This window comes from Culex pipiens, chromosome 2, assembly GCF_016801865.2.
Source record: "Culex pipiens pallens isolate TS chromosome 2, TS_CPP_V2, whole genome shotgun sequence".
Lineage (NCBI taxonomy): Eukaryota > Metazoa > Arthropoda > Insecta > Diptera > Culicidae > Culex > Culex pipiens.
In genome coordinates, this window is record NC_068938.1 from 41,539,014 (window position 1) to 41,554,740 (window position 15,727).

At 40.0% G+C, this 15,727-nt stretch overlaps 2 protein-coding genes across 4 annotated transcripts; one reads left to right on the forward strand and one right to left on the reverse strand.

Moving 5' to 3' along the window:
- The first annotated feature begins 2,692 nt into the window (after positions 1-2,692).
- Positions 2,693-13,774, forward strand: LOC120420627 (homocysteine-responsive endoplasmic reticulum-resident ubiquitin-like domain member 2 protein). Of its 3 annotated transcripts, none has more exons than XM_039583704.2 (4): positions 2,693-3,426; positions 9,362-9,822; positions 9,881-10,537; positions 12,552-13,774. In XM_039583704.2, the coding sequence occupies exons 1-4, from the start codon at positions 3,295-3,297 to the stop codon at positions 13,018-13,020; spliced, it is 1,719 nt and encodes a 572-aa protein (XP_039439638.1). In that variant the 5' UTR covers positions 2,693-3,294; the 3' UTR covers positions 13,021-13,774. The 3 variants fall into 3 exon arrangements, with proteins under 3 accessions (XP_039439638.1, XP_052563609.1, XP_039439646.1); XM_052707649.1 differs by lacking the exon at positions 2,693-3,426 and adding an exon at positions 8,910-9,065; XM_039583712.2 differs by lacking the exon at positions 2,693-3,426 and adding an exon at positions 9,147-9,273.
- On the reverse strand, positions 12,974-15,012 carry LOC120420656 (dnaJ homolog subfamily C member 28). The gene is made up of 2 exons (XM_039583749.2): positions 14,881-15,012; positions 12,974-14,823 (listed from the first exon to the last, which is right to left on the reverse strand). The coding sequence occupies exons 1-2, from the start codon at positions 14,971-14,973 to the stop codon at positions 13,837-13,839; spliced, it is 1,080 nt and encodes a 359-aa protein (XP_039439683.1). The 5' UTR covers positions 14,974-15,012; the 3' UTR covers positions 12,974-13,836.
- Positions 15,013-15,727: the final 715 nt, after the last annotated feature.

A 15,727-nucleotide genomic window follows, 5' to 3' on the forward strand; every position in this document is an offset into this window, starting at 1 on the left:
CGTGTACGCTGTATTATCAGTATGTGTTCACAACGCACCAACAACAACAACTACATACCAGGCCAGGACGAGACGAAAGATTCGAGCCTGCCTCTGCCCACATGGTTCTGCAATCTCCGACCGCGCGGTCGCGATAAGAAGACACTTCGGGTTTGTTTTTTGTAAGCCACTTCAAGAGCAGCCTCTTGATCGACCGAATCTGTTATCAGTTCTAGGGAGAGTGAGTGACGTCAGAACGTGAAGAAAAGCATGCTTTCTAGAATGCATATTTGCTTGGGGGCTTGGAATGGAACCGTCCTGTAGAGCTTATTGTACCGTATGTTTTTGTATTGTAATATTGACCAACGCAAATTTTGGCAACGTCTCGTTTAATGAGATGGGTGTACTCTAGAGCGTTGATCCTGATGAGTTATGCGATGAAAAGAAATCGGCTTATATACTTGAAAGTATAAAATGTATAATGTACATAAGAAAATAAATTTTAATAAAAAAAAAATCATCAAAAATCTGGATCAACTCGGATTGTTTTGCACCCTTCGACAAAGTTGTAGGGATTTGAATTTCCTATAAGAATCTCACACTTGGACAATTTTTGACGTGACCTGCGCCACCTGGTAGAAAAATACTGAAACGATGTTTTTCTGCATACATTTTTGCAGTTGTCCCCATATAAACTTCAACGATAAAAAAGCGACCCCTAAACTCTGTTTCAGTCAGGGTTCCAAAATTTTAACATTTTTCCAAATAATGTGTTCCATTTACCTAATTAGAAATCGAACAAAAAAGTATCTTGATAATTTTCAATTATATTAACGAAAGACTTTGCTTTTTTTCATGTTATTATTATTGCAATACAATATTGTACACAATTATTTTCTCGTGTCTTAATATTCTATTTATGTTTTCTAAGTTAACCCTCTACAACTCAACCTCGCCTCTAGACAGGCCTCGATCTAAAATTTTACCAAAAATCAATTTCTACCAATTTTTGTTTTTTAAAAGGCATTGGAAAGAAGAACTTTAAAGCAAATCGTAGGGCTGTAATAAAAATACCAAAAATAAACAAGACAACATAAAACAAGAGAAATAATTTTAGCAAGTAAAACTTGCCTAAAATTATTTCCTAAACGCGAGAAGGAAAAAAAATTTCGAAAAAATGGCGAGGTTAACGCGTTTTAAGTTACACGTTATAATAAATTAAAAAATAATTACATAACAATATTGGATTATTTATTATTTTTTTAGGGATATTGAATTAATAAATTTTTGCTTTAATAATGGGTTAATTTTACCTCAACTGTATCTCAGCTGTTTGTACAAATTTAAAATTGATCATTTCTGGTCAAGTCCAAGCTTTATAATACAATCTAGACTCGATTATCCGAAGCCTCGATTATCCGAAGTTTCGATTATACGAAGTTCGAGAACCCGAATGTTTGTATGGGACTTCGAATAATCGAATCTTGTTATTTTATTTTCTCACTGTTCTGAATTTCTCATGAAATTCTGGAGTTTTTTTTGAAAAGGTCTAATAAACCAAATTTCCTGTTTTTGCTTTTTGGGTGTTGAAAAACCTCCAAAAAGCAAAAACTGAAAATTTGGTTTATTGGTCCTTTAAAAAAAAAAAACTCCAGAGTTGGAGTTCTGCGACCCCATTTTAATCAGATTTGGTGGTATGATGGCTTTAATAATTCTAAATCGCATTAGTGTAGTTTAGGGGTCATACTAAAGCTCGACAATAAAAATAAGACAGCGAAAAATTATATTTTTTCGTAATTTGATTATCCAAAAATTTTACTATCCGAAGTTAAATTTTTCCGAGCCTTCGGATAATCGAGTCTGGACTGTATATACAAATAATTAAAATTTCCGTTTGGTCATGCAATCTAATTTAATTTTGCTAAAGAGAACTCAAGTACGGTTAAAAAAATAAACGCATTTTAACTAGTTTTTATCAACTGATTTTACAATTAGAACCACTCACAGGAATTTATTCAAACCTGTGTATTTGTATGAAAATGTTCAATAAACCTCGGAAAAAAGATAAGCCATAGATAAGTCATAATAAATCCACGGTGAGTCTTTATTTTAAGAATTTATAGTAAATACAACATTAAACAATATTGTAGTCCCTTGCCTTGTGTCAAAATAAACTGGCTCTTTAAATTTTACGGCATGTACCGTTATGTTTATTGTTTACGCAAAGTGCAGTTATTTTACAACTCTCTGTTTACTATTTCTTTTCTGGCCAACCTAATCAGCTGCAATCTCTACACACGCCCGAGTCTCCACAAACGTATAACGGGACAACCAATCAATGAAAAACTACCAACTTTGATGTTGTCATCACTGTCAGTTCGCTTTGAGTGTGTTGGAAACAGGGGTGCGTCCATTATGTGGGTTACCTTTTTTTTGTTTTTTTATTTTGCGTCAAAAAAATATTTTAGATTTTTTTTTTATTTCATATTTTTTTTGTAAGATTCAAATGACGATAAAACCTAGCTGGACTGTTTTCTATAATTTTTATAACTTGTGCTAAGGACGCCCCCGGCCCAACTCTCCGACCAATCAGCGCGGCCCACACCACACAAACACAAACACTGATGTTTTGCTCTTGCTGGCTGTCTGATGATCAGCTTTCGGAGACCACCATCATTCGAGTATAAATCCTTACTTAGCAGCTCCTACTAACTGGACCGTCGTCGTCGCCGTGACTTCATAGTGAGCGCAGATCAACCGAGGAAAAAAAAGACACTGATTTGCTGCGGCCACCGCCGTCGCCGAGCTTCGTGTGTAAATAGTGTCGTCGTAGACCCAGGAAGTGGCACCAGCCGTCAAGTGACCCGAAACCGAATCGGAACCGTGACCAAGAGCGGAAGCCAGTTCGTGGTGGAATCGAAGGTTGATTGTGACGGGAGAGTGAAAATTGCGTTGAAAAAAAAAAACAGTGCGAAGAAGGCAAAAACCTTTCGGAGAAAATTTTTCGTGGCTCTGTGGCAAAGGAGAGGAAAATTTCGGTGGCAGGTTGCTGGTGGAGGAAGAGGTTTGGCCAGTGAAAGGTGGTGTGGGCAAACCCTGCATCGCAACTGGTGAAAGGCCCCGTCACACCCCTTTCTCTGACGTGACCCAGACCGCAATCTTCGTCGGAGGAGGAACAAAGAATCTGGCCGTGAAGAGGTACTAAATTTAGACCCGAGGTCGGAACATATTGTTGTTCTTTCCCCGCGGAAGGGGACCATCCGAGTCAGCACCTCCTGGGCCACGCACCATCGCTGTGCGGCTGCCGATTGCATCATGGATTTGGACATTACGCTCATCGTGAAGGCCTCGAACCAGCAGTTCGAGGACCAGACCATCAAGTGCGAACCGTCGTGGACCATCCGGCGGCTCAAGTCGCACCTGACCGAGGTGTACCCCGGGAAACCTGTAAGTATAACTTTTTGTTTCTGGATTCTTCAAAGCCTGAAGCAGAAACTGTTCAAGATGGATGGGGGAATTTCCTATCGGAAAACAAAAACAACACTATCAACAGAGCCCCGGGGCTAGATGTCGAGTTGGTATTATTTTGTGCACTGCGAAGCACTCCACAAGTAGATCGGAAGATGTGCGACGGAATCAGAATCTGGAGAAACGTATAAACCTCAGAGGGCGGAGGGAGAGGGCGGTCGAATCAATTAGCATACAGATGGGAAATCGGAATTTTTCAGCTGCTCCAGAGCAGCAGTGTGTGGCATTAAGTTGTTGTTCAGCAAGTTTGTTTGTTTTGTCTTCATCACAGAAGTAAGGATAAAATCCTGCTCTAAAAATGAATTTCATAGGTATTATATCCTATCGATTCAGAATCTAAACCTGAACAAGTGTTAGGGACCATCCATAATCCACGTTGACACTTTTTTTTTCGAAATCTCAGCCGCCTAGGATTGTCTTGATTATCCGAAGGTTTGTATAGGGTTTCGAATAATCGAATCACAAACCTTTTTTCACATTCTTTTATTTTTTACTTTTAACATTAAATTCGATTTCTGCGACCCCATTTTAGTTAAATTTGAATGGTTGACTGCCTATTAAATAAAAAAAAGGCATTTTTCAATATTTCATCATCGCCATTTTGGCAGCCCTTTTGGATTTAAAATTTTTGAATCACTTTAGAGTTGTTTAGGAGTTTTGAATCACTTTAGAGTTGTTAAGCTCAACAACTAAACATAAAATAAAGTTTTTTTTTTGCGATTCGATTATCCTAAGTGAAATTTTGCCTAGGCCTTCGGATAATCAAGCACAAAACATACGTTGCCAGTTCCGATTTATTTTGCATCGACCAATCTGTTGTCCCTAGACAATCTGTAGTCTGGACTGCACCTCATTTTTTTTTTTAGATCGAACCCCGCCTAAGGCGACTTGGATTTTTCGTTCGTATTCAGCATTTCAAGTTTCTGTGTCCTTGACAAAAAATATAAGAAACTACTTTTTCAGTTCTCAAAACTAATTTTAATGTAACAATTTGTTGGAAATTCAAATAATTGTATTTTATATCTAATAAAAAAACTTAATCCATTCACGTGGTTTGTTCCTCACCCCTAACCATGTCTGGAAATAATTTCCATTTGAAACAAGGGTTTAGGTATAAAACCAACTAAGTTCAATTAAGAGGCAGTATTTGTAGATTCTGCTTGGTTTGTTCTAGAGGTCGTATCGAGGTGCTCCGATTTGGATGAAACTTTCAGCGTTTGTTTGTCTATGCATGAGATGAACTCATGTCAAATATGAGCCCTCTACGACAAAGGGAAGTGGGGTAAAACGGGCATTGAAGTTTGAGGTCGAAAACACATGTAAAATCTTAAAATTGCTCGCATTTTCGTAAAACTTCATCAATTCCATTTCTCTTAGATGCATTCGAGTGGTCTTTCGAAGCCCTTCAAAATGTGCTATAGACATCCAGGATTGGTTTAACTTTTTCTCATAGCTTTTGCAAATTACTGTTGAAAATTGATTTTTTTAAAACCTTAATATCTTTTTGCAACAGCCTCCAACACCCATACTCTTATAGGTCAAAAGATAGGTAATTTCATGGACTATAAGCTTACGGTATTAACTTTTTGGCCAATCGCAGTTTTTCTCAAAGTTCTACGATTTTTCTAGAACAAGCATTTTACGACGTTAGTTTTTGCCCTGTAGCCCAAGAAGACTGCACTTTTTGGTCTCAATTTTGTCATATTCGGAATCCTCGGCCAATTTCACGTAAGTTAGAAGTATTGGAGTTGTAATTTTGATTTAAAAAATAATTAAATAAAACATTTTTGAAAAAAGAAATAGATCTTATTTACCCTATGATCAATACGTCAAATGCTGTATCAAGTAGGCGAAAACTGATTTTACCCCTAATCCGACAACATTCTAAATAATATTTTAATTAATTCAAAATGCATTTTTCCAATCAAATTCAAATTTCCAACAACTCAATCTAATGTAAAATTTTCTTAGGATTCCGAATATGAAAAAATTGAGACCAAAAAGTGCCGTCTTCTTGGCCTACAGGGCAAAAACTAACGTCGTAAAATGTTTGTTCTAGAAAAATCGTAAAACTATGAGAAAAACTGCGATTGGCCAAAAAGTTAATACCGTATGCTTATAGTCCATGAAATTCCCTATCTTTTGACCTATGGGAGTATGGGTGTTGGAGGCTGTTGCCAAAAGTTATTAAGGATTTAAAAAAATCAATTTTTAACAGTAATTTGCAAAAACTATGAGAAAAAGTCAAAAGAATCCTGGATGTCTATAGCACATTTTGAAGGGCTTCAAAAGACCTTTCGAATGCATCGAAGAGAGTTGGAATTGATGAAGTTTTACGGAAATGCGAGCAATTTTAAGATTTTTCATGTGTTTTGGACCTCAAACTTCAATACCCGTTTTACCCCATTTCCCTTTGTCGTAGAGGGCTCATATTTGGCATGAGTTCATCTCATGTATAGACAAACAAACCCTGAAAGTTTCATCCAAATCGGAGCACCTCGATACGACCTGTTTCACATCGGTGAAAAACTCGCTCTTAAAATCTAGCCTCAAAAAGATTACATAAATATCACTTAAGTGGCCATAACTTGAGATAGGGTTGCCAGATTTTTAATTTCACTCGTTGGAAAGATCTTTCAATTACCTAACCAACGCTAGGTCGGATGATGGGTCCGGACTTGGGTCCGGACATAGTTTACATGCAAATGTGTCAAAAAAGTACATAAATATGAATTAAGTGGTCACATAACATGAGATAGAGTTGCCAGATTATCATTTTTTTGAACTCGTTGGGATTTCGATTATCCACAAACGGTATATAACATAATATTATTGATATTTGAAATGATTTCCGGCCATTTATCTAACATTCGAATATATGCAAAAAACACTAACCGAGTTAATTGCGAACGGTTTGCTCTAAATCGGTTCAGCACAGCCCGGGAGCATGTTGACAGCTCCCATACAAACTAAGCGTACCCCGTTTTGTGGGCCCAGTGGCCCTAAGATGGCGGTCTTCGATATTATCTAGCCAAACTTTTGAAAATGGCGAATAGTTTAAATAAATATAGTTTTTGCCTTGTTTTGGCTTAAAACGACAAAATAAGCATTCTGGAATAATTTTCTTTAAAAACATGTTCAGAAATACGCCACGTTCAAATATTAGTCTAGAACAGTTGAAGTGAGCATGCCGCATAAGCCGTCACGAAAAAAAATCCTATGCAAATTTTGAGTTGCGTATTTGTTGGGTGGACTCCGACGAGGCCCACTAGCCATCTGTCGGTGAATACGCGCAACTCACGAAAACTGTCATCTTAGGGTCGGGTTGGTTCAGCCAGTTCTGAGAAGACTTAGTGACAATTTTGGTAACACACACACACACAGACGGACAGACATTTGTTCAGTTTCCGATTCTGAGTCAATAGTTATACGTGAAGATGGGTCTATGAGCTTTATGTGAAAAGTTCACTTTTAGAGCATTACAAAATTTTCAAAATCTTTCCATCTTGGAATAGTTATTTTAAGGGTGCACAGCTTGGTGCACAGCAACGAACGAAGTTATTGTGTTTTTATTCAAAAAATGTCAATCTTACGGACCCAATCCTGCAACAACGTGACTTGCATCTTACAACTTTATTGTAAATTACTTTGTGGTCAGTACTTAAGGGGATGAATAAAAAAATATTTCGATCGTATCCGTAGTTTTGAAGATACTAAAATGTGTTGAAGATACTGAAACAAAAATCTGGGTGCAAATGCTCTGGTTGATGTGCACCGTTGAAAGAGAAGAGTTTCAAAAGTAATCGCGGCCTTTTTTTGTGTGAACCAGCTCTCATAAGCTGTTTGACATGTGGCGTCGCGGTGTTCATCAAGCATTCATAGCATGCTAAGGAAAATTTGATGCTTTTCTGGGGAAAACCGTTGGTTCCGAAAACCCCGGATGTATTGCCGTTGAGCTCGATGAGGGTTGAACGAATCGACCTAGTCTCTTTGGAAAAGTTGTTCTCCAGACGATTCCGCTCATTTCTGGCCATCCTAGAAGTTTCTACATGTTTTCTTCAGGCCTGTAGGAGCGAATGAACGAAAATTCAAAATTCCCCATAGTAATTTCCATGTAAACTTGAACCCGCTTGAGGCATGCCAGTTTTCAACCAAATGAGCTGATATTTGGCGTGAGAGTCTCTATGGGTATGCCCTATAAGGGGAACCACACCAGAACTTGATCTGAGAACTTTTCAAAATCCGTACCCACCCTAAAAAATATAACGTTTCGAACTAAATTGAAGATAAAAACTAATTGCACGTAAATCTGGAAACATGCCCTTTCGTTCCATGATTTGAGAAGGTTCTACAATAGTGTTGGTCAGTGTTGTCTATTATCCGGCTTATCAAAATCAATCAAAACTAGAGAATATTTGATTTTTTTTTCCAATTGGACTAAATTGTAGTTATAGCCTGCTTCTTTTAAAAATTCATTCTAATTGACTGCGGTATCGAAACTGTACATGCAATTTTGTATCGTAGCGAAACGTGACCTTGACTTCTTGGTTGTACTTTTGCATGTGCCTTCATTATATTATATAAAACAAACCAACACAGCTGCTGCCTTTTCTAGAAGTCTGTTTTTTCGCTATGCTCTGTGGCCATAAAATAATAGTCACAAACCCAATAAGAAAATTGTCAGAAAAAAAGAGGTGCACCTCTCATTGTATACCACCATTATTTTCGCTGGTCAGTGACCACTTTCAATGTGTTTGAACGCTGATAACAGTCGTTAGTTTGATCACCGCGAGACTTGCGGTGGTGTGTTTTCGATTTTTTTCTTTCCTTCCTGCCAAACATTACTTTCAAGCACACTTGGGAGGTGTGGTTGTATGGGTTTAACTGGGCGTAATAAAAGCCACATCCGTGGTGAACACAAACACCACCCACCGTATAGAAACTGAATGAAAAAACAAACGAAAATAAACATTAGCTCATCACCACACGGCTTAATGTTCGATGATTTTCAGCCCAAAATTCGTAGGGATTTGTTTAGAAGACTGCTTTGTGTTATTATTTCTATGCTACTCAAAATGTTATGATTTTCACATGACAATTTTCAAGATTTGATTATGAACAAACTATTTTGTTCTGCCTAATGTGCATTATCGCCTTCTACAATATCTAATTCAAGCTTTTCTAGAGCGTTTTTCCCCGCAGCGAGTACAGTATCAAACCTCTGGCAACAAAAGAACAAAAAAGGTCATCGTCAGAATGAGGCCCCATTGAATTGGGCGCCTTTGCGACCACGTCAGTCCTCTGCGAAAGCTAATCGACAAATTTCACTGCAAAAACAGTCAACACAAGCACACATCAATATTAATTGCGCGCCGCTGCCGTGTGTATTTATTTTGTTGTACACTTACGTGGTTGATGTTCGTTGAACGGGCAGGCTCATAGGGGATGACTTGAACTTTGGGAGTCAAGTTCCAGACTTTGAATCGTAAGGTTTAGCGGTCGCGCTCACTCACGGGACAGTCCAGAATGGTTTGAGATTGTCCGTTTTGCCAAGTGAGGTAATTTTAATGAAAACTTAGTTTTAAAATAAAGTTTCGAGACGTTGTTTGATCAGGTTAAACATCTACCGCTTATCAGCATTGTTCAGCGAGCTGATAATGAAGTGACTTAAGCAACGTTGTAAGGGAGTACGTGTTCCAATCCCATTTGCGCAGCTGATAAATTCTTGCTTTGCAGCTGTGTGTGCTGGCAAATGAAGGTTTTAGGGTAGATTTTTTTTCTCCACTAGACTGACCTAGAAGAAGCTCGAACTGTTTACAATTTGTGACTGATTTTTTTTCCCTCAAACTTTCAGAGCACCGACGAGCAGAAGCTGATCTACTCCGGCCAGCTGCTGGGTGACAGCATCGTACTGAAGGACATTTTGCGGCACTACGATGGTCAAAAGACCCACACCGTGCATCTAGTGTTTACGCCGAAAAACAATCGATTCCAGAAGGAGTTTAGTTATGCCAGCGGTAGCAGCTCGTCGAGCAGCGCCAGCAACAGAAACATGCCCCCGAAAGTGAACGAAACGACAGCGCCGGCCGGTTCTGGCAGCAGCAGCAGCTCTTCGATGCCGGCCGGCTCGGATATTGGCGCTGATGGGTTGCGTCAGCGAAATGTTGGACAGACCTCCGGTGGAACCGCCCCGGCACCGGTTGCCACAGGTTGTCCAACCACACCCGCGACCAACAACTTCATGGAACATCATCTGGCCATGCAGAACCTGATGCAGCAGGCCTACATGCAGTATCTGAACCAGTACATGAATGTGTAAGTTGCGAAAACCCAACGTCTTCCCTCCAAACTAACATAACTCAATACCATACAGGATATCCGGACAAACCAATGCTCAAGCCCTGTACGCGAGTGCCCCCACAAATCTTCCAGCGTCTCCAGCCACCGCCGCCCTGCAGCCACAACCAAGCGTTCAGATGGCCCAAGCCGCCATCCCGCCCCAGCCAATCGTCGCACAAACGCTCCCCAATCTGGCCTACTATCCCTACCTGCCCACGATGAACTCCCCGATGCCCCCGATGGCCAGCAGCATTCCAGCCCCGATCACGTCCAGCGGAACGATCCCGACCAGCAGTTCAGCTTCGGCGCCCGCAGCTACGCCGGCCGGTCCCTCTAGTCAACCTCTGGCCGCAGCCGGTCCAAGCACCTCACCTCAAGTCGCCGCCGCGCCTCAGCCAGCGGGAACTAGCGCGACCGATGGAACGCAGGCTGGGCAGACGGCGACGGTGGCACCGCAGGTTGACAATGCAAATGCGGCTCCTGGTGGCGCCGCGGGTGGTGCAGCAGCGGGGGCGGCGCCCGCTGCCGCTCGGAGGTTCCCTAATATTGTCGTCGAGGAGCAGGAGAACCGTGACTGGTTGGACATCTTCTTCAGTCTGTGTCGCGTCGGCATCCTGATGACCGTGGTGTACCTCTACTCATCGCCGGTGCGGTGTCTGACGGTGCTGTTTATCGGGATTGCACTTTACTTGTGAGTATATTTTGTCTTTTTGGACATTATTTTTCCTACTCCAATGAAAAATCAGATTTGATCTTTTTGTTCTTTCATAATTAGGGCAATTAAGTACCCTATTGAATGATTTGAAATAATTGTTTTTTGGAACATTGAGTAAGTAGTAAATTACATATCAATACGTGTTGAGCATTCAACATTCTGATTTCAAAGTCAGAAAATAAAACCTTAGTTGTTTTTAGATTTCATTTTCTTGAAACGTTGTCTCTGATCACGAATCCGAGCACCATTTTTCGATATCTCGTTACGAAGAACATTCGAAAAAAGACGTGTTTTTCAAAAACTTGAAGCATGAAATGGTGATGGTTTGGGAATTTGGTGTCAAAGGGAGTTTTAAGTAAAATTGGATTGGATCCAATTTAATGGCAGACTCGAATTCCGAAAAAATAATGAATTTTTCGTCGAGAAAATACAACAAAAGTTTCCAAAATTCTGCCATTTTGCGTTACTCAACTAATACAAATTGGTACATGTAAATTTATGTGAAATTTAATGTATTTTCAAATTTGCACTAACAAAAAGTGTATTTTTTAGTAACGTAACATTTTTTTAGTTAACAAACATAAGTTGTTTGCCTGTAACTATCACGAGTTATCGCGATTTTTTAGAACATTTTTACACTCTGTAAAGTAACGTTTCAAAGTTTTAAAAAACATGAAATTCTAAACTGAAAATTTTCGTTCTGAATGAAAAAAACCCTTCTGGGTTATGCAGATTTAAAAATTGCAATAAATTTCTTATAAAGTTAGTGCCACATTTGTTTACAGTTGAGTTACAACAATGGCTTTTAAGGTTTTTTTTCTAGAGTTCATCCCACAACCTACAATTTTGTTGAACTGGAAAATTGTTTTCGAGATAAATACCGAGTTCTACTTTTCAGCACTTGTTTCGAAAAGTAACACTTTTCAACATTTTTTTATTTAAACGATTTATTGACAAAATACATGAAAATTCGACTTTGAATTTCACTCAATGGGTGTTTTTTGGAATTGCAAAAAAAGTTGTATGGAACTCGTTGTAAAAATTGACTTTTTTCAGCACTCTTCGTAATTATCCAACTCGGTGAACCTCGTTGGATAAATGTACGACTTGTGCTGAAAAAATCCTCTTTTTGCAACTTGTTGCATAAACTACTATTTTTAAATATTGAAAGAGGCTGGAAAACTTCTTATCACGATTTTTTTTTATTTGTGTGGGGAAAAATCGTAGTTTATTTATAAACTTTCTATATGTGTTTCAGTGCGTGGCCGAATGGTTACGCTGTCCGCTTTGTAAGCGGATGATTCTGGGTTCGATTCCCATCTGCTGCAACCTTCCATCGGATGAGGAAGTAAAATGTCGGTCCCGGCCTTGGTTGTTATGCCGTTAAGTCATTCCAGGTGTAGGAGTTGTCTCCATGCCATAAGTACAAACAGCACACCAAACCAAGCCTACTCCGGTGGAATCGCTGGCGGCGGTTGGACCCGCAATCCAAAGGTCGTCAGTTCAAACACTGGGGTAGAAGGTTCCTTGGAGTAGAAAGAGGTTTGGGTGCTCTCCCCATTCCAACCTTCGGACTCCTAGGTTCGAGCAGAAACTTGCAATAGAGACCACAAAAGACCCGGGGGTCGTTAATGTGGATGGTTTGTTTGATGTGTTTCAAATGTTTGAAGATTAGAAAATATTTTCTGATTAACAGAATTTTACTGGAGTTATCATGAATTTCGATATAAAAATTATTGAACATAAAAAAACAAGACTGATGTTTTAAGTAATCATGTCTCTTATGTTTAATGCTATAACAAAGGTTTTGAATGAACAGTTGTTTAATTTTATTTTCAAAAATATATCGAGGGTACAACCTTTTTTGTATACATTGACCAAGATGTTATGATGAAGGTGCAAACCAGTTATGTAACATATATTTTTGGGTTATAAAATATGTGGTCCTATAACGCCAAAGTAATTTCAATCTCAACCATTTACCTTACAGGTACCAAATTGGCTTCTTCCGCACCAACGACCCTATGGAGCGGGCCCGCCGCATCGTTGTCCAGGAGATCAACAACGCGCACGGAATCCGGCAGAACGCCGCCTTGCGAGCCCGGGTGGCCCGCCAGGTGGCAGCGGCCGCCGCCGTCGGGGGAGCAGCAGCCGCAGCACCGGCAGGCCAGCAAGTGGCTGAAGCCGCGGAACCGAACGCCGCTAGTCCAGCCGGTGAAACCGCCGACCAGACAGATTCGGCAAAGGCCGCGGCTCCAACAACTCCGGAGGGCGAGAACAACCCGGTGGAAGGGACGGCCGACGGTGGCGAAACGGCACCACTGGTTGAGGCGGTGGAAGGGCAGACGGGGGTGGTTCCGGAAGCCAATCGCGTAAACATAAACGACGTTGCTGGATTTTTGCGAACGCTGGTGCTGTCATTTTTCACGTCGATTATCCCCGACACACCCGCTGCCTAAGAATAAATTGGAGCGCGGATCGTTACGAAAAATTATGTTGCTTGTGTTGACGAAAAAATCGATTTAGCTTTTTGATCTGATTGATTTTTGTTGGTAGTTTTTCGAGGATCACTAAATTTGTCAGCACAGCGCAAAAAAAAAACGATGAAATTTGTTGAAATGGCTTAAATTTATACACACGATTGTTTTATACGTTTTAAACTGCTTCTCATTTATTACCTATTATTCGAGTTTTAAAGGAGAAGCAACAGCCGGCAGCAAAAAGTCTTTGATAACTTTCCAGACGTTTTGTTGAAAATGTAGGACGTAACGTATAAAGGTACACATTAAGTTAGAATAGTTTTACAAAAAAAAAAAAAAGAACAGAACCAACCCGTAGTACGGAAGGTTCATTTAGAACACGCTGTAGAAACGAGCAAATCCCAAACCCCTTTTTGAGTCCACACCATCTTATCGAAAGCTTTAATGTTCTGAAAACCAACGTACTGTAGAGCGGCGGTGACGCTTTCGGAATGTTCAGCACAGTAGCGTCGGAACGTATGGTAGAAATGCACGTCTTTTGCACGACCGCAAATGTTTACACTTTTTCGTTTAGAAACACACGCCTGCTCTATTCTATCCCTGGCCGCGGACTATCTCCGTTGTGGCTAAAGTGTATTTTCTTTGTGTAAATTATTAAATGTCTCTGTAATATACGGTTTAACAATGTTATCGATTTAAATGATAAACTTGATAATAAATTTATTTATATTCAGGTGTTTGTTCTAGTTCTTTCTGAAAGAAATGATAAAAGACAAGAAGTTTTTTAAACAATATTTATTTCAGTAACGATCCAATAAAACTAAAAATACTAACTTTACTCGCATCCTTTGGATAATTCACAGACGATTGCAGTTCTTCCTCTTTCTTAATCTGTCCCTTGTGTTTTTCCTTTTCCAGCACTTTTTGCCCAAGCTGAGCCAAATCAAATCGAACCATTTGCCGATTCAGCACCGGAACTATCAAGTTAAACTTGTCTACTTTCTTATTTAAACTCGCCACCACGCTCTCGTGAGCCTCTAGCACTTTTTCCCATTTATATTCGTCCTGCGGATTCAACGGAAGCTCTCCAAGCTTCCCCCGTTCCTTGGCCAAATCGCTCTTCAGCCCGTCGCACTCTTCCCGGATCTCCTTGTGCAACGTGATCCACTCCGGCGTAAATCCGTTGTCCAGCATTATTTTATTAATCTTGTGCGTCGTAAAATCCACGTACGGGTTCTGACTCTGATGGTCCGCCAGGGGCTTCCCGAATCCGGACAGATTGCTAAAATCCCCCTTCGACATCGCTTCCTGTATCAAATCCTCAACCACACGATCGAACCCATACTTGGTTTTGATCTGGTGCTTCTTGAAAAAGTCCCCCTTCTTCATGACGGCCATCTCCGAGGCTTGTGCCTTCGACATTCGATGTTCCAGAACACGTTCCTGTGCTCGCTGAGCTCGTACCGCCTGGTATTGTTTCTGCCTCTGTGCAGGCGTCCCGTGGCCAACTCCGTCAAAGCTGAGATACTGCCGGTGCTGGGGTGCCGTGTGCCGAATGTCGAACACTTTTACCTCTTCCTGCAAATCCTCAACTAGCCCGCGACGAGATTTGGAAAACTTTTGCAGCAGAACGCGGAAGGCGGTGTCCACCTCGTGAAATCGGTCCGCGCTCGCCTCCGGGTGGCCACTGTCCGGGTGCAGCTTCTTGACCAATGCTAAGTAAGCATGGCGGACCGTGTTTTGGTCGGAGTTCTCCTTTACGCCGAGGATGGTGTAACATTTCTGAAATGAAGCTCTCTTTTTGATGACGAGCTTGATACGATTGAGTGCACAACTTACATTATATAATTCTCCTCGGCTAGTGAAATTGCTGCGAATATTGCTGTAAAACGGCGGTTTCACAACCAGCTGAAATCCTTTTCGCGATAGCATTGTCTAAAACTAAAAAAATATTATTTTCCTCAAACTAATTAAGAGTTAGTTCAAGAAACTATTTTGAATCAACAAATAGAAATCAAATATCTAAATTAAACACCGTTTATAAAATTATTCCATTAGAAATACTCACATTCAATCACCGAAAACTACAAATATTACAACAGAAACAACGGTTTACAACCGAGCAGCTTCGAGCATGTAACGGAACATGTTGTGAAATTTTACGCAGTTACAAACCCAAACAAAATAGAACCAGCTGACAGATTGAAATTTCATTGATGTTTGTGCAGGGTGGTGTGTGGGTGTGGATGGGTTAAAGCATTCACCGTTGGACGTCGGTTATTGGAGATAGCCGACGTTTTGAAAATGGTTAAAAACTAGTTATTTCTAGATTATTGTATAGGTATACTTTTTTAACACAACCAATGAGCTATGGATTTCTTATGTACATAGGACCTTTTAAAAAAGTAAGCGAGATTTAAACAATTTATATTGCAAAACTATTAATAGAAAGTTTATTTCAGTTGAAAACATTTTTTTAAAGCTGTAATTGGGTACTAAAGCCCTATGTAAATTTTTATGTACAACGGTAAAAAACACGATTAAAAACCATTTCTGATCACTTTTTTCATTTTAATGCGATTTTTTTTTGACAAGACAACATTTTTTCTATGGATCAACTATGGTCCCCTTGGAACGAGCTGTCAAGTAGGAGCTTTTCTGTCAAGAAGGATCGCGAGGTTAATTT